The 18,542-nt window shown below is 39.9% G+C and overlaps 1 protein-coding gene across 1 annotated transcript in view; it reads left to right on the top strand.

Annotated features, from left to right (window-relative positions):
* The window catches only part of taf2 (TAF2 RNA polymerase II, TATA box binding protein (TBP)-associated factor), an 84,846-nt gene extending 66,993 nt beyond the window's left edge, over positions 1–17,853 (top strand). The window contains exons 24-27 of the mRNA XM_052022623.1: positions 8,241–8,470; positions 14,303–14,455; positions 15,729–15,834; positions 17,317–17,853. Of these exons, the coding sequence (XP_051878583.1) occupies positions 8,241–8,470; positions 14,303–14,455; positions 15,729–15,834; positions 17,317–17,582 (755 nt within the window). The 3' untranslated portion in view covers positions 17,583–17,853. The remainder of the gene's footprint in view (positions 1–8,240; positions 8,471–14,302; positions 14,456–15,728; positions 15,835–17,316) is intronic.
* The last annotated feature ends 689 nt before the right edge of the window (positions 17,854–18,542 follow it).

The following is an 18,542-nucleotide window of genomic DNA, read 5'->3' as shown; positions in this document are numbered from 1 at the left end:
TACTATTGGTGTCATTTTTATGAGCTGGAGGGCAGAGAAACAGAGCTCACACCAGAAAGTCCATTTTGGACTTGCAGAGACAAATTTCTGGGCCATAATCTGTTAAAGGCAACCCTGATCAATTTTTAAAAATCTAAAAACATTTGTCATTATTTTCAGTTATCTCCATAGCAATAGTTCATAATATGTACTGCACGTAACCTTGGACAGCAATCCACATTTTGGCCATAGTTGCTCAGTATGAGGCATCGCCAAAGAAAGAGGTGACTAGCTGGGAATTGCAGAGATTGGTCTTGCAGCTGTTTTGTTTTCAATATTTTAAAAGGGGATTTGATAAATACATATTAGTGAGGGAATTGCACACCTACTGGAAGAGACCTTGAATAGCTCCTTCAGTGAACTGGCAGAATCACATTGGACTGAATAGCCTTTTTCGAGTCCTGGATGATTTAAAGGAATCATAACTTTAAGTTCAGTGGGAACATCAGTATTAAAAATGCAAGCCTATTTTCTGAAAAGATTTTATTTGCAGCTTGGTGTGAAGTGTATATTCAAGGATAATGATTTAGCACTTTATTTCTTTGAGATTTTGAGCTTTCCTTTAGTTATGAAGGCAGCTAAAGAAGTTAACTCAAGAAAGGAAATATCGCATTAACTATTTAAAAGCAAAGCACTGCTTTTCTTATTGCACAAAATATGTTCAAATGTTTTCCTAAGCTAACAAATGTTCATTGAAAACAGTTCATTGTGTTTGTGAAATATCGTGTAATTCAAACACTTTTTCAAAGCTATTCTCTGTTTTAGAAAGCTGCTAAATTAATGTTCTCTTGAGCAGCTTGATTAGAAAATTTGGAATGTATAGCAGACAAGGTATAGTATCATATCGAATCTGTTCCCATTGACTAACAATGTTCAAGGTCATTACCAGTGAGACACTCCCTGTGTCAAGTTGTGGTCTGGAGCCTGACGTCCATAAAACCTATGACTGGAAATGAGACAATTGCCTTACTGGCAAACTTCTTCAGAGTTCATTTATCTTTTTATATTTGCATTCATCTTTCAGATACCAATAGAAATATTCCTTCAGTTGCTTGCCCAAAGCAGCACTGTCCTGAGCATCACACCACACTGGCTAAGGCATTTGGCAAACAAACAATGGTACCCAAATGCAGCCATTTCCCTCATAATTAATTAGGATCCTAAAATATCCTTCGTTAGTTTTGTCAACATCAGAGGAAACTTCACCAAACCTCAGCAAAACCAAAGTAGAACTTGTAAGTCCATCAGTACCTTTTCTAAAGCAGCAGAAATTGTTCTGTTGTTTAAGAAAGGCTCCAAGAATAAGCCGGGAAATTATAGGCCTGTGAGCCTGACATCAGTCGTGGGGAAATTATTGGAAAGTATTCTGAGGGACGGGATAAGTAGTTGGATAGACAGGGCCTGATTAGTCAACATGGCTTTGTGTGTGGCAGGTCATGTCTAACCAACCTTCTAGAGTTTTTCGAGGAGGTTACCAGGAAGGTTGATCAAGGGAGGCGGTGGACATTGTCTACATGGACTTTAGCAAGGCCCTTGACAAAGTACCACATGGGAGGCTGGTCCAGAAGGTTAAGTCGCTTGGCATTCAGGATGAAGTAGTCAATTGGATTCAACGTTGGCTTAGTGGAAGAAGCCGGAGTGTGTTTTTTTTTTATTTACAGCGTGGTAACAGGCCCTTCTGGCCCAACGATTCCGCGCCACCCATTTTTTAAACCCCCAAATTAACCTACTCGTACGTCTTTAGAATGTGGGAGGAAACTGGGTGATAATAGATGGTTGTCTCTCTGATTGGAGGCCTGTGACTAGTGGTGTGCTGCAGGGATCGGTGCTGGGTCCATTGTTGTTTATCATCTATATTAATGACTTAACTGATAATGTTGTAAACTGGATCAGCAAATTTGCAGATGACACCAAGATTGGGGGCGTAGTGGGCAGCGAGGAAGGCTATCAAAGCTTGTAAAGTGATCTGGACCAGCTGGAAAATGGCAGATGGAATTTAATGCAGACAAGTGTGAGGTGATGCACTTTGGGAGGACAAACCAGGGTAAGACTTACACAGTGAATGGTAGGGCACTGAGGTGTGCGGTAGAACAAAGGGACCTGGGAATACAGATCCATGATTCCTTGAAAGTGGCATCACGGGTAGATAGGGTTGTAAAGAGAGCTTTTGGCACATTTGCCTTCATAAATCAGGGTACTGAGTACAGGAGCTGGGATGTCCTGTTAACGTTGTACAAGATGTTGTTGAGGCCAAATTTAGAGTATTGTGTGCAGTTCTGGTCATCTACCTACAGGAAAGATATCAATAAGCTTGAAAGAGTGCAGAGAAAATTTACACAGATGTTGCCGGGACTCGAGGACCTGAGTTATAGGGCAAGGTTGAATAGGTTAGGACTTCATTCCCTGGAATGCAAGAGAATGAGGGAAGATCTTGAGGGGAGAGGTATACAAAATTATGACGAGTATAGACAGGGTGAATGTATGCAGGCTTTTTCCCCTCAGGTTGGGTGAGTCTAGAACTAGAGGTCATAGGTTTTGGGTGAAAGGTGAAATATGAGAGGGAACTACTTCACTCAGAGGGAGGTGCGAGTGTGGAATGAGCTGCCAGTGGAAGCGGTGGATGTGGGTTCAGTTGTAACATTTAAGAGAAGTTTGGATAGGTGCATGGATGAGAGAGGTATGGTGGGCTGTGGTCTGGGTGCAGATAAATGGGACCAGGCAGAAAACTGGTTGTGGGCCTCCATTCAGAAAGGCAACCCTCCTGCAATAGCACCCTCTGCCTCCTATTGACATGCCAAATTTGGATCCAGTTTGCCAGATTGTCTTGGATTCCAAAGGCTCTAACCTTTTGGACCAGTCAACCACGTGGGACCTTCTCAGCAGCCTAACTAAAATTCATGTAAACAAAGTCTACCACACTGCCCTCATCAATGTACTTAATTACCACTTCAAAAGCATTAAATTAAATTAGTGAGAAAAGGTTTGCCATGAACAAAGCCATGCTGGTTATCCCAAATCCATTCGTGCCTTTCCATGTGTAAATAAATCCTGTTCCTTAGAATTTTTTTCCAATAATTTCCCTGCCATTGATTTAAGACTCACTGGCCTGTAGTTACCTGGCTTATCCCTGCTGCCCTTCTTGAATTAAGGAAACACATTTGCCTCATCGGATTCTTCACCTGTGGTTAGGAAAGATATAAAACTTTCTATGAGGGCCCCAACAATATCCTCCTTTGCCTCCCATAGCAGCTTAGGATGCACCTCATCAAGCCCTGGGGACTTATCCACCTTTAGTTGCTCCAAGACATTCAACACCCCCTCCTTAATGCTAACTTGCTTTAGAATATCACTGTCCCTCTCCCTGCACTCTCCATCTACCAAGTCTTTCTCCCTGCTACATACAGATGAGGAGTATTCATTTAAGACCTCAGCCACATCCCCTGGCTCCACACACAGATTGCCCCTTTGGTCCTCAAGGGGACCTATTCTTTCCCTGGTTACGCTCTTGCTCCTAATACATATCAAATGCCTTGGGATTCTCCTTAATCACATCTACCAGTGATTTTTTTTCCCATGGCCCCTCTCTGCATTCCTTATTTTTAAAAAGTACTCTCCTACACCGTCTGAAATCTGGATCTCTCCTGTTTTCAGTTGCTTCTGCCTGCGATGTGCTTTCTTTTTCTTCATCAAACCCTCAATATCCCTTATTATTCAGGGTTCCCTAATCTTGCCATCCTTGCCTTTCACCCTTGTGAGAACATGCTGGCTCTGATCTCTCTCCATCTCACTTTTAAAAGACTTCCACTTGTCAGATATTGTGCTGCTCCCAATCTACTTTCACCAGGTCCTGTCTTATGTTATTAAAATCGGCCTTCCCCCAATTTAGGACCTTGAGGACCCCATTCCATAACTACCTTGGAACTTGTAGAATTATGATCACTATGCCCAAAAGGCTCCCCCACTGACACTTCCACCACTTGCCTGGCCTCATTTCCCAAGATTAAGTCCAATACTGGACCTGGTGTTGGGAAATAAGCCTGGCCAGGTAACTGCCCTTTCAGTGGGAGAATATTTAGGGAACAGTGGCCACAACTCAAGTTTTAAGATGGCTATAGATAAGGATAAGCATGGACCTTGTGGGAGAGTGTTAAATTGGCACAGGGCAAATTACAAGAGTATTAGGCAGGAACTAGGGAGAGTTAATTGGGAACAGCTGTTTTTGGGGAAAGTCCACATCTGACATTTGGAGGGTGTTTAAAGACCAACTGCACAGAGTACAGGACAGTTATGTTCCAGTAAGAAGGAAGGACAAGGATGACGAGGTCAGGGAACCATGGACGTCGAGAGGTGGTGAATTTAGTCAGGAAGAAAAAGGAAGCGTGTGTAAGGTTTAGGAAGCTAAAATCAAATGGAGCCCTTGAGGATTATAAAGAAGCCAAAAAAGAACTCATGGAGAATTAGGAGAGCCAGGAGGGGCCACCAAAAGTCCTTGGCAAGTAGCATTAAAGAGAATCCCAAGGCATTCTACATCTACATCAAGAGCAAGAAGATAACTAGGGAGAGGGTAGGACCACTCAAGGATAAAGGAGGGAATATGTACTTGGCAGAGAATGTGGGTGAAGTCCTAAGTGAGGATTTTGCATTGGTATTTACCAAATAGAAGCACGTGGAGGATAGTGAGATCAGTGTGGAGCATGCTAATATGCTGGGGCATTTTGAGGTAAAGAAGGAGGTAGTGTTGGGTCTCTTAAAGAACATTAAGTCCCCAGTGCCTGATGGGATATACCCCACGTTATTGAAAGAGACAAGAGATGAGATTGCAGGAGCCTGGACCAAGATCTTTGTGTCCTCTTTCACCACAGGACTGGCGAGTAGCTAATATTGTTCTGTTATTCTAGAAGGGAAATAGGATAATCCTGGTAACTATAGACTGGTGAGTCTCACATCAGTGGTAGGGAAGCTATTGGAGAGGATTCTTAGGGAAAGGATTTATGAGCATTTGGAAGACCGTGGCCTAATTAAGGACGGTCAGCATGGCTTTGTGCGGGGCAAGTTGTGTCTTACCAACTTGATTGAGTTTTTCGAGGAGTGACGAAGCTGATTGATGAAGGTAGAGCTGTGAATGTTGTCCGTTTGGATCTTATTAAGGCATTTGACAAGGTCCCTCATGGTAGGCTTGTCCAGAAGATTAAGATGCATGGGATCCACGGTGACTTGGCTGTTTAGATTCAGTATTGGCTTGCCTGTAGAAGACAGAGGGTAGTGGTCAATGGGACTTATTCTGGCTGGAGGTGACTAGCAGTGTTCTGCAGGGATCTGTACTGGGACCTCTACTGTTTGTGATGTATATAAATGACCTGGATGAAAACTTGGATGGGTGGGTTGGTAAGTTCGCCCACAATACAAAGAGTGGTGGTGTCGTGAGTGATGTAGAAAATTGCCAAAGGATACAGTGGGATATAGATCAGTTGTAGATATGAACAGAGAAATGGCAGATCGAGGTTAATCTGGCCAAATATGAGGCGTTGCACTTTGGGAGATCAAATGTAAAGGGACAGTACACTGTTAATGGCAGGGCTGATGTACAAGGGGATCTTGAGGTCCAAGTCCATAGCTGTCTGAAAGTGGCTGCACAGGTTGATAGGGTGGTAAAGAAGGTGTATGGCATGCTTGCCTTCATTAGTCAAGGTGTTTAGTTCAAGAGTCAGGGAGTTACGTTGCAGTTTTATGAAACTCTAGTTAGGCCACATCTGGAGTATTGCATTCAATTCTGGTCGCCCATTATAGAAAGGATGTGGAGGTTTCGGAGAGGGTGCAGAAGACGTTTACCAGGATGCTGCCTGGATTAGAGGGCATGTGCTATGAGGAGAGGTTGGACAAACTTGGGTTGTTTTCTCTGGAGCAGCAGAGGCTGAGGGGAGACCTGATGGAAGTGGAGAAGATTATGAGAGTCTCAGATAGAGCAGACAGCTGGTATCTTTTTCTCATGGTCGAAATGTCTAATATGAGAGGGCATGCATTTAAGGTGAGGGGGGGTAAGTTCAAAGGGGATGTGTGGGGCAAGTTTTTTTACACAGTAAGTGGTGGGTGCCTGGAATGTGCTGCCAGGGGTGGTGGTGGAGGCAAATACAGAAGAGGTGTTCAATAGGCTCTTAGATAGGCATATGAATGTGCAGAGAAAGGAAGGATATGGACATTGTGTAGGCAGAAGGGATTAGTTTAGTTAGGCATTTAATTACGTTTAATTAGTTCGACACAACATCATGGGTTGAAGGGCCTGTCCTGTGCTGTACTGTTCTATAATATATAATGTGTGTGTGTATATGTGTGTATATATATATATATATATATGTATATGTATGTAGCCTGTCTCTAATAGGGCTATCTACATATTGGCTCAAAAAAATTTCCTGGATGCACTTTACAAATTCCATCCCATCTAAACACCTTGCACTAAGGAAATCACAGTCAGTATTGGGAAGGTAAAAATCCAGCACTACTCTTAGCCTATTGCTTATGCACCTTTTGGTGATTTTTCTACACATGTGCTCCTCTTTCTCCCAGCAAAATAATCACCCCTTTCCACACAAGGCTTCTAGGACATTCTCCCTGAGCACTGCAGGGTTGTCCCCCTTACTCAGTATTATGATGCCCTCTTTACCTCCCCCTCTATCATGTCTGAAGCTTCTATACTCAAGAATCTTGATCTGACAATCCTGCCCTTCTTTAAATCAAGTTTCGGTGATTGAAATAATATCGTATTTCCACGTGTTGATCAATGCTCTAAGATCATCATTAGTTTTACTTCTCAGGCACTTTGCATTAAAATGTATGCACTTTAGCCAAGCAGTCTTCATTTGTGCCTTGTCATGCCCCCAACTGTTCTGCCTACTGGACTTGTTTAGTATATCTTCTATATTTGACTCCATCCCCTCATTTGCAATGCTACTACAGTGTATCCCTGCATTATGGCAGTTTGTCATAATGGAATTCAAAAAATCACGACTGAAGAAATTGAGGTACAGAATAAAATTTGCTATTACAAAACTCGTGAGAAATAATAACTAAATAAAATGCAAAAGAAACAAATATTGTCATTTTTTTTTATCAAGGGTTCATATTACAGAACATCGCAATAGGGACTGTTTTTGAGGAACACAGCCCCTTTGTAAGACAGGTGTACAGTACTCTGCATCCTGTTTTCCATGTTGGAAGCACTCAGCAGGTCAGGCAGAAACGGAAACAAAGTTAATGTTTCACCTCTGAGACACTTGAGATGTTAATGTTTCACCTCTGAGATGTTTTTATAGGCTATTTTAGATATTTATCACTGTTCTTTTTGTTGCACTGATATGAGCTGGTGAGAAACAGTATTTCGTTTTTTTGTGTATGTAAATACTCAGAGAAATGACAATAAAGCAAATCTTGAATCTTGAACTTTGTCAGAACTGGGTAAGAGAGAAAACAAGACACTGCAGATTCTGGAATCTGGAGCAGCACTCAAAAAGCTGGAGGAACTCAGTGGGTGAGGCAGCATCAATGGAGGGAAATGGCCAGTCGATGTTTCGGGTCAAGATCTTTCATCTAGACTATAGTAATAAATGCAACAAGACCAGCTTTCTTCATTCATGGGATTTGAAGCTTGCTGGCAAGGTTGTGGTCTGTCCAGATTTGCCCCTAAGCTAAAGAGGCAGTCAAGAGTCAATCCATTTATCTGTGGTTTCCACCCATGTTCTCTCATGTTCTACCTTGTGAAATATTTGTTCTTATGTACAATTCCTTTCATGGCCTAGCAACCTAGCCACGTCCTATATCTACTACCTCTTCTAGATCTTCGTCTCTCCAAGATCACTACATCCAGTCCAGATGAAGGGTCTCAACCTGAAACATCAACTGTCCATTTCCCTCCATAGATGCAGCCTGACCCGCTGAGTTCCTCTAGCATTATGTGTGTTGCTTGAAGAGAGAAAACATCTTGTTCTCAGCAGGAGTGAAGGTAGGGAAGGGATGAGTAGAATTAAAGGGAATGATTCTGAAAAAGTGAGACCAAATGAGTTAGTAAGGCAGTTAGAATCAGATTAGGCCTAACTGGCTGAGTATTTCCAGCATTTCCTTTTTTTTATTATTTAATAATGTGCCTATTGTGAATAACAATGTTGATAATGAAAAAAATCCTCTTTTGTTCAAAAATTTAATCAAAGGAACCTCCCACGACTGGAGACTTCGCTGTGATGCTGTGGACATGTACTATACTTTGTTTGGCCTCAGCCGACCTTCATGCCTTCCTCTACCGGAGTTGGGTCTCGTTCTCAACTTAAAGGAAAAGAAGACTGTGCTGAATCCTATTATTATTCCTGAGACGGGAGCAAGTGGCCAAGAAACCTTGGGCAGTGCAAGCATGCATGGATTAATGCCTGGCTTTCAGATTAATGTAAGTGAGTAATAGTATTTTTGAACATTTCATTTCTGTGGTAATGAATGCTACAAGACCTCCTTTCTTTATTCATGGGATCTGAAGCTTGTGGGTAAGGCTGTGGCCTGTCCAGATTTTCCCCTAAACTAAGGATGCAGCCAAGAGTGGATCCATTTACCTGTGGTCTCCAACCCATGTTCTCTCATATTCCACCTTCTGAGCTACTTTTTTTTTAGGTACAATTCTTTCCATGGCCTAGCTACTTCTTATATCTGCATCCTCCTCCAGAAATTCATCCCTCCAAGATCACTGCACCCTTTCAATCCAACTTCTTGTGCATCCCCATTTCCTTCCCTCCCACCCTACCAAGCACATGAACAATTTTGATGTCAGTTGACCTGGCCTTAACCTCTGGATTTCCTTCTGTCTCTTTCTCCTCCTAATAGGTCCTCCTAAAATCCATTCTCTTTGGTTTTCTTTATCATGACAAACACAAGTGCAATTTACCCTTTCGTGTCCATGCTGGCTCCCAGGGAAGCAATCCTATTGGTTCCATTCCCCCTCTACTTATTTCCTTGTATCCCTGTAATTTATTCTGTATGCCAACCACGACGCCTGTTTACACTAACTCTTTTTGCCTGCATTTGGCCCTCTGCTCCTTTCCTAATCAAGTACCTGTCCCAAATGCCTTTCAAATGTCGTAAATTGTATCTGCTTCTACAACCTTCTCTGGCACTTTTTTGTCATTAATCTGCACGCAGTCTTAATTTACAGTAGCCAGTTAGCCTACCAGTATATCTTTAAGATGTGGAAGGAAGCCTGAGCAGCCAGATGAAACCCACACAATCACGGAGATAATGTGCAAACTACACATGAAAATACCCAGGTTCCTAGAGTTGTATGTCAACTGCACTATCTTCTTTTGGAATTTATACTAGTTTGATGTCTTTGCACTATACTGCTGCCGCAAAACAACAAATTTCATGGCGTATAAGTCAGTGATAATTAACCTGATTCTGATTTTGTGTCACCATGCCATATTATAAACTGTCCCAATATGTCCTTCTGTGGATGTGTCAAACTTTGTCTGGTAGAACAGCTGAGATAATTAATTATTTTTAAGGTAATATATTAAAGCAATTTATGTAGGTACAATATAAACTTTCTAAAGAACAAAAATAAGCAATATCTTGACTTGTGATATTCCTACATTAATACCATACTTCCATAATAGAGTGGGCAATGCTACAATTTAAATATAACTTATTCATTAATATTCTCATTTACTGCCATCACTTCCAGAAGAAGAATGAAATAATCTTTACTTCAAGTCTTTTTAAATTAAGGAGGTGCTCATGGTAGGTGACCCAGTCCTCAAATTCAAGATGAGCTGGTTGGAAGGTACATTTGTTAGCCTTAGTGCTGGAAAGTTTCTTGATTCCTTCGCTGAACAATAGCAGTTATTTCAGTTGTTCAGTTTTGGTTTAGTGAAGAATTGTGAAAACGAGCATCGTCAAATGTATTGAATCTGATTTTGTACAAAAAAATTTAAACAAAATTTCTCTATTTACATTTAGAGTTATGAGATTAAATGTAATTTCCTTATCTTTGCTATCAATTAACTGGTAAATGTTGTTATCATGAAATATAGAATTACGTGTATTCTTCTGAGACATCATTTTTAATCCCAGTGACTTGTCTTCTGTAAATGAAAATTTAAAAACTGCAGATGCTGGAAGTCTGAAATAAAAACAGAAAATACTGGAAACATTCAGCAGATCAGGCAGCATCTGTAGAAGGAGAGCCAGGTCTTCAGTCTGGGAATTACTTATATCCACATATGCTGCTGAGTGGAAACACTGTTGAGTGTTTCCAGCATATTCTGTTTTAGTTGTCCTCTGTATATTCACATTGATGTTGATTGAATGAAGCATTAATTGATCTTTGTCTTCCAAAATAGAAAAAAATGTATTACCTGAGAACGTTACCTCTATGAGCTTTGTGCCTTTCTAAACGGCTCACCTTACTTTACTTTGCCCTGTTTTGTTTTGATTACTTCAGTTTTTCCTCTTGCCTTTCAGTTGCTAACCATTCTCTGATGTATTTCTTATAGGGAAAAATAATCATTTTTTAATTCAATAATTAAATTATTTTGGATTATCTGCTTTTCTTTTGGTTTAGTTTGGTGCATTTTTTGAGCTGTGTTGGATTAGTTACAAGACTAAAAATTGTTTTTCCATGTTTGTTTGTTTTATTAAGAAGTTTGACACGCTTCAGTAGAGCCACAGAGGTTTCCCATCTGTAGGCTTGGTTCTGGTGAATTCTCTGCAGTTCCAGCCAGCTTTAGATTTATGTTTTGTTTTGAGTCGTCTGGATCTTTTCCAGTGACCAGCATCCTTAAATCCTCTTTGCTGCCTTTCATCTTTGCATATATCATTGCACAACTTTTTTTTTTCCTCCCACTCTCTCTGTTCTCGTGAAAGGTCCTTGTAGTTGCTGGGTGAAAGCTCACTGGACGCTGTCACCATACACCGAACTGCCCTGTCTGGGGTTATTAATATGTAAGTGATCAGCAGCCAGTGAATTGCAAAGGGGCATTATATGTGTCATGTTTCCCATATCCTTGTGAAAAAGGCAGATTGCCCTTCAGCCTACCCTAACTTGCAAGAAATTGTATTTACACATTAAGTAATTTACTTTCACGTTAAAGTCAATACTTAATGGCACAAATCCCTTTATAATGACAGCTGAAGAAATCAAGACAGGAATATCCATATAGCCCTTCAAACCTGCTCCACTGTTCAGTAACATATCTGATCCTGTGCCACAAGACCACTTTGCTGTCTGATTACCATTACTAATTATTTTAGTGTTCAAAATCTTCTGTACTCAGCCTTGAATATACTAACAACTGAGTATCCATAACTCTCTGTGATGGAGAATTGCAAAGATTTACGATTCTTGATGTAAATAGAATGTTTGTCTTAAGTGGCTGACTCTATCTCCTGAGATTATCCTGCCTTTTTCTCCACTAAAAGGAAGTGGACTCTACATCAACCCTGTTAGTCCTACTTGGAATATTGTATGTTTCAGTAATATCTCTGATTCTTAACTCTGGTGAGTATATCACAAGATTTATGTTTCTGGATTGCCACTCAATTTTTTTTTTGTGCTGGAAAGGAAACAGGTAAAATAACAACAAAAAATGCTATAAATACTTAGCAGGTCAGGCCCATAGATGTTGCTTGACCTGCTGAGTACTTCAAGGCTCTTCTGTTTTTATTTCAGCTCTCCAGCATCTGCAGTTTTTTTTGATTATCAGGAAGCAATTAAAATTTAGGTTGTGTCATTCATGAAAGTTGTCATATGTTCTGAGAATGTTTTTGTTTTAAAAATATTCTTTTCTTCCTTTCATTATATCATGAAAACAGAAAATGTGAGAAATAGCAGGCTAGGCAGCGTCTGCAGAAAAAGAAAGTCAACATTTTAGCTCAGCAACCTTCCATTCTGTTTTCAATTCAATCTTGTGTTTCCCTTTTATTTCATTTTCTCGTGTTTGATTTGACTCCGTTTTATTTGTCTCAAATGTTCACTTGTCCTAACTGTAATCAGCTCACACTTGCTGGAAATTTCTACTTGAAGGTGAGGAAGAATTACGAATTTGATTATAAAACACTTTGTGAGGTTGTGAGATGTTAAAAATTCTCCCTTCTAATAGCAGTCTGTTATAAAATGGTAATGAGATTCAATCTGCTGTTTTTTCTGATTGTCAGTCTTAATTTTGAAGTAGCTCTCCAGGTTTTGAATGGGAAGGTTGTGATTCAAGTTCTACTCCAGTAATTGAGTACAAAACATAGCCTGGTACCTTGCTAATAGAATGCTATATTGTCTGATGTGCCAGCTTTTAAATAAGTTACCTGCTTTCTGCTCTTCACCCATCATGAATCCTGCATTGGTGATTATTTAAAAACAATCCAAAGACTATATATGTATCAACCACATCATAAACATTAGCTGGGTTCATCTCATTGTAGCTTGTGAGACCCTACTGTATTAAGAGCAGGAGTAGGTTGCTCAGACCCTTGAGCCTACTTTAACATTCAGTAGGATCAGTTTATAACCTCAACTTTGTGTTCCCACCTATCCCCCAGTAACCTTTCACCCCTTAATTATCAAGAATCTATCAACTGATGCTTAAAAATAAAATATTCAATGACTCTACTTCCACCACCCTTTGAGGAAGAGAGTCGTGGTCCTCTCAAAGAATAAATTTTGCCTCACGTGTGTCTTAATGAGTGATGTCTTATTTTTAAATAGTGACCTCTAAGTTGTGAAGAAGACAGAAGGCAGTGATAAATGCTATAGAAAGGCTGAATGAGCAGCCAATTATCTGACAAGTGGGGTATAATGTGCACAGATTGGCCTTGTCTCTACTGGAGTTTAGAAGACTGAGAAGGGGTGATAGAAAGATCCTGAGGGATCTTGACAGGATGGATGTGAAGAGAATGTTTCCTCATGTGGGAGAATCTAGGACTAGTACAGTCCTAGATTAAGGAGATCTACACTGTACTCAATACTCCAGATGTAGTCTCACCAGTGTCCATTGTAACTGAAGCATAACTTTCCTACTTTGGCTTCATTTCAAAGTTATAGATGGATGAAGTCCATTAGAACCTGGGCATTGCAGCCCGCAGTTTGCTCAGTCCCAATGCTTTGGTGATTGTAATTTTCCTGAATTCTTCCCTCCTTCCATTCTAATTCCTGATTTACAGCTATTTCTGTGATGTTGTTTGTATCTTTTACAGTGAAGACTGATGCAAAATACCTGTTTATCTCCACTATCATTTTCATGTTTTCCATTAATTCCTGAGACATGCCTTCTATAGGACCAATATTCACTTGATTAACCGTTTTCTTAAATATCTATAGAAACTTTTTTTTTGCATTTGTAACTAGCATTGTCTCTTACTCTAATCTTTATCTTTTTATCTTTTTTTATTGATCTTATAATCATTCTTTGCTGTTTTTATATTTCTGTACGACCTTCCCTGCCACCAATTTATTGTGCAATTACATGCTATTTCTTTACACTTGATATCACAAATTTTATTTTTGGTTAACCACAAATGGTGGGCCATTCCTTGTTAGAATATAACTTTTCCATATATTCTTAAAAATGCACTTAAATGTCTGTCACTGCATCTCAATTAACTGACCACTAATCTAATTTGCTAACTTGTTTTAGCTAGCTTTACTTTCATGGTCACCTAATTCCCCCTATTTAAGTTTTGAATACTAATCTTGAACCCATTTTGCTCTCCCATAAACTAACTAAAATTTCGGTCAATTTATGTTCACTGCTACCTAGGTGTATCTTCACCATGAGGTCATTAATCCTATCTTATTGCACTGTGCTAGGTTTACTATAGTCTTGTTTCTGGTTGGCTTCGGAACGTGCTATTCTTAGAAACCATCCCATAAACACTGTCTGAATTCCTCATTTAGGTTATCTCTGCATTTGATTTTTCCAGTTTGTGTGTAGATTACCATCCCCCATGATTATCACCATATCTCTGACAAACTCCCATTAATCTTCCTTTATACTCCATCTTACCGTGTGGTTCAGAGGCCTGTACACCAGTCCCATAGTCACTTCTTTCCTTTACTAATTGTCATCTCCACCCAAACAACTTCTACATCAAGGTTTCCTGAATTTAGGTCATTCCTCTCTATTGCACTAAGGCATCATTATTTTATTATTTACTTCAGAAATACTTCAGCTGTGAAGCATTTATAGAGACCTTAAAACTGTGAAAGATATATTTTAAACACGAGTTCTTTCTTTCACAGGAAGAAGAGCATCTTGGTAAGGAGACTGTATCCACTGCATCTGGAGTTCAGAGTGTGAAGAGAAAAGCTGAGACTCCACTCGGTTCTCCACTGGAACCTGGCCAAGTTCTGGAAAAAGATGAAGATAACAGCAAAGTTAAACTTAAAATCAAGGTAAGGAGGTTCTTTTAAATGTCTATAAATGAATTTTCTGAAATTAGAGCAATACTTTACCTTAACTGCAGCAGTAGTAGTTTGCTGGAAATATCTGGCCAGTTGTCAGCATCTGTGAGGAAAGAGAAAAAGGGTTGAATTTTCATTGGAAGCAGAAGTTATTAAAGAGCATGTATTAAATAAGTACAGTACAGGGAAAGGGAGGCAGGAAAAGATCAGAAATTATATTGTTAAGCAGTGAAGGAAATGAGTGTTTAGATAACAAGTGATAATATTAGAAGGCAAAAGCAATGATAACACAACAATTATAGGAAAAAAAGGGACCAAGGAACATGTGAATAGCTACAGCAAAAAGTCGTGGAAGCACAGGAAAAACTCAAAGACTAAGGAAGAGAAAGGCAGGAGGATCCGAGCACAACTTATCCTATTGACTGTGCACCAATCCCCATCCTAAAAACCAGCCCAGTTCCTCTTCTAGTAGCTCTGCTGGAGTCTATCTCTATTACCAGCACTTGCAATCTGAGAGAAAATGGAAGCGATGGTTAAGGTCTAAAGTTAAACTCAAGGAAGAAGTCTGAAGTTTGTGCAATGCTAGGAGGTTGACGAGTTTCTATTCCTGAAGCTGACACTGGCCACATTGGGATACCACAGAAGATTGAGGGCAGAATTGAAGTGAGGTGAAGAATTCAAGTTGCTCATCAACTGGGAACTGAAGAAAGTACTCAGCACCCAACTGAATAAAGATTGTAAATAGCTGAAGTCTGAGCACTGATCCTTGCATTAGCTTACTAATTACGTAAAACCTGACAATTTACTGATGTTCTGTTTATTCTTGCTCTCTTTTGTTTGCTTGTTAACCAATCTTCAGTGCAAGCAAACATGATGTCTCCAGCTTTAAGAATCCTAAGTGCATAACAGCCATTTGTGTGAAGTGAAGTGCTTTATGAAAATCCAAATTTACCACATTGGATGCGCAGAAATCCTTACTACCTTGTTGTTTACAGCCTCAAGGAGCCAAAACTCCACTTGCATAATATTGAGTTGATTCTCTTTCTCACATGATTTTGATATCCCTGTTAACACATGCATAATAATAGATTCTATTTATAGATATGAGCTGAAACAGCTTAAAGAAAAAGAAAAATATGAAAAGGTAACACTGGGATGGAAGTTAACTTGCCACTTGGTTTATTTCTGGGGACTGACCTGACTTAGTTAACATTTTAAATCCAAACCATAACTATTGAGGGGGAAAATCTTCTATTTTTTTTAGTTTTCTAATTCTCAAGAAGATGAAGAGATTGACATGGACTCGGTTCACGATAGTCAGGCTTTCATATATCATCAGCTGAACATACTTGAACGACCATCTACTCCAGGTAAGAGAAGTTGATGTATTAAAGGTAGAAAAAGGGACTAGTTGTCCTCGGTTACAGTAGGTTGATATATGGGAGTGTGCATTTGTTTTTATAGATGGTTAGTGCACATTGTCCAAGCACCAACATATATGGTGATCACATCAGTTAATATGCCAGATTTAGAGCCAATACTTTTGGAAAAACAAAAAAAAAACAATTTCAAAAAAAAAATGATAGTTGAAAATTGTATGGAGTGACTTACATAACAATTGTTTTGCTGAATGAAGTGCTCTACTCAGTCAAGTAGTTTGAGGCCAATGTATAATTGGAAAAACATCAGCTACCATTGGAACAAGATCTGGTTTATTGTATGAATAGTGAAACACCTTGCCAATTATCCCCAATCTGCAGCATATGCTACAGACCAGCTGAGAGTTCAAGAGGCCACTGAAATTGCTATAAACGTAAATAATAGAATTTGGCATTTCTTTGGACTTCAAGCTATTCAAACTTCATTTCTGAAATGGAGAAAACATTGGGGCAGATCTTCTGTTACTCAAAAAATTGTTATCCACCTGCGCCTGGGCCATCAATGTTCTTTGTTCCAGCATGGCTTCTGGCACAGTTTTCCACCGGTGACTTGGCTGTAAGCAGTCAGCTGTTGCCCAGTGAAGCATAGGGACTGTCTCAGCACAGCCAGCCAGCTGGACTGACAGAAATCACTTTAACAGTTGGTGAGGCCCCACCACCCCAACATCCTACTGCTCTGCCTTTCATCTAGACTCACAGGCTGCTAAGGCTATTCATGTGATTAGGATCTTTAAATCTTTCATATTCATGAAAATTCGGTGACGTTTGGCACATATTAAAAAGGTATTGTTACAAAAAATTAATTTACTTTGTCTTTACATTTAAACTAAGCTTACCCAAGCACTGAAACTCAATTAAATCATTATTATTAACTTAAATTATAAAATTAGAACTGCTTACCTTTCTCCCAGGCATTTTCAATGCCTCTCATTAATTCGAATGGTAACTTTGCCCCTGAGTTTCTGGCGGTGCCAGGTTTAATCCAGCATGAACTCAGGGGCAGATGTCCCAGCCTGTGGTCTAGGGTATAAGCAGAAGATGGTGCTGCCCCTTTACGCTCAGAGGATTCCAGCAAAGCAACATATGTAGCAGGGTGGAAGATGTTGCTGCTAGTTTACGCCAGTGCCGGCACTGGAAACGGGGACTTCCATAGGGATGTGTGGTAAGACCCAATGTTAGTGATGGTGTTGGGATGGATGTTTGTTGTTTCACTATAGTTATTTTAAATATCATTATCATCCACTGTGCACAATTTACCTTGACAGTCCCTGTGTGTGTATGTGCACATATTTGCATATTACACGTAATGAGTTTGTCATGAACACGTATTACACCACCTGCATTTACACAGATGATACAATTGAGTAGGAAGCGATACGGATGAACGTATCACTGTGTTTGTTATTTTCCTAGGCAAAGAAGCACCAGCCATAGAAACTGGCATGATTTCCATGCCAACCACGCCGGTTCCTTCACTTGGCAAAGAGTCAAGTTCATCAAGACATGGGGAACACCATCATCACCACCATCATGAACACAAGAAAAAGAAGAAAAAACATAAACACAAGCATAAGCATAAACACAAACATGATGGGAAAGATAAAGAAAAAGACCTGTTTACTTTTGCAAACAGCCCAGCTAGTGGACGGTCTCTTAACTCTCCTTCAATTTCAGACTAAATGAAATGGTGAATTGTCCAAGCAGCCCAACAAACGTGCAAGAATCAAGGACCAATTGCAAAGCAACAGTGGTAACCTCTGTGCCCACTTTTTCCTGCAAACTATTGGTATTATGTAACGTACATGTACAAAATGAATATGTACTCAACACATATGTTTAGTTGACCTAAACTGCAGTTACTGGTTTCTCCAAACTTATTACCCTTGCCTTTACAAACTGCTCAAAATCAACTTCCTTTCCAACCCACCCCCACCCTTGCATTTCCACGCATCCATACAACTGTTCTTTGTAAGCATATCTTTCCAGTAGGTCTGCTAGTTTGCACAACCCTGCAGTACATTGCACTCTTTATCTGCTTTTTGTTCTGCACAAGTTTGTTGGGGAAATGTAGTTCGTTGTAAACTCGATGCAATGAACATTATTGGTATTTACCATGCAATGCAGGAAAAGCTCAACCCAGAAGTTCCTCAGCAAGAGTACTGCTGAAGCTTGCACATGGCAATAGGTAAAATGCCTCGGATCATCCAGGGACTCTCCCAGGTATGCAAATGGGGTTGGAGCAGTGGACAGGAGACAGTGGTGGGAAACACTAAGATAAGGAGGGGAGAAAATGTGGAGCAGAATGTTATGGATTTTGGTTATGTTACATTTTCCAATTCCCTGAAAGCAATGAAGCCCAGTTCTGGAATGGAGTCAAGCATGTTCTGGTCTCTTAGCAGTCACAGTTCGCTCAAGGTAATGAAGTGAACCCACTCTCCTTATAACTTAGTTATTTTAGAAATTGTTCCTAAGCGCTGTCAACCTATGCTCTATTTAATTGGCATTGATATCTTGTTAATTGATGATGGTGCTGATTCTTTTACTTGCATCCACGGACTTATGGTACATGGTATTTTAAAAGATAATGATTGTTTGTAGTACATTTAATCTGGTTTTATAAGTGTGCTATGGGGTCCATA

This window comes from Pristis pectinata, chromosome 9 (assembly GCF_009764475.1).
Source record: "Pristis pectinata isolate sPriPec2 chromosome 9, sPriPec2.1.pri, whole genome shotgun sequence".
Taxonomy (NCBI): domain Eukaryota; kingdom Metazoa; phylum Chordata; class Chondrichthyes; order Rhinopristiformes; family Pristidae; genus Pristis; species Pristis pectinata.
This window is presented reverse-complemented; position numbering and strand designations above follow the sequence as displayed.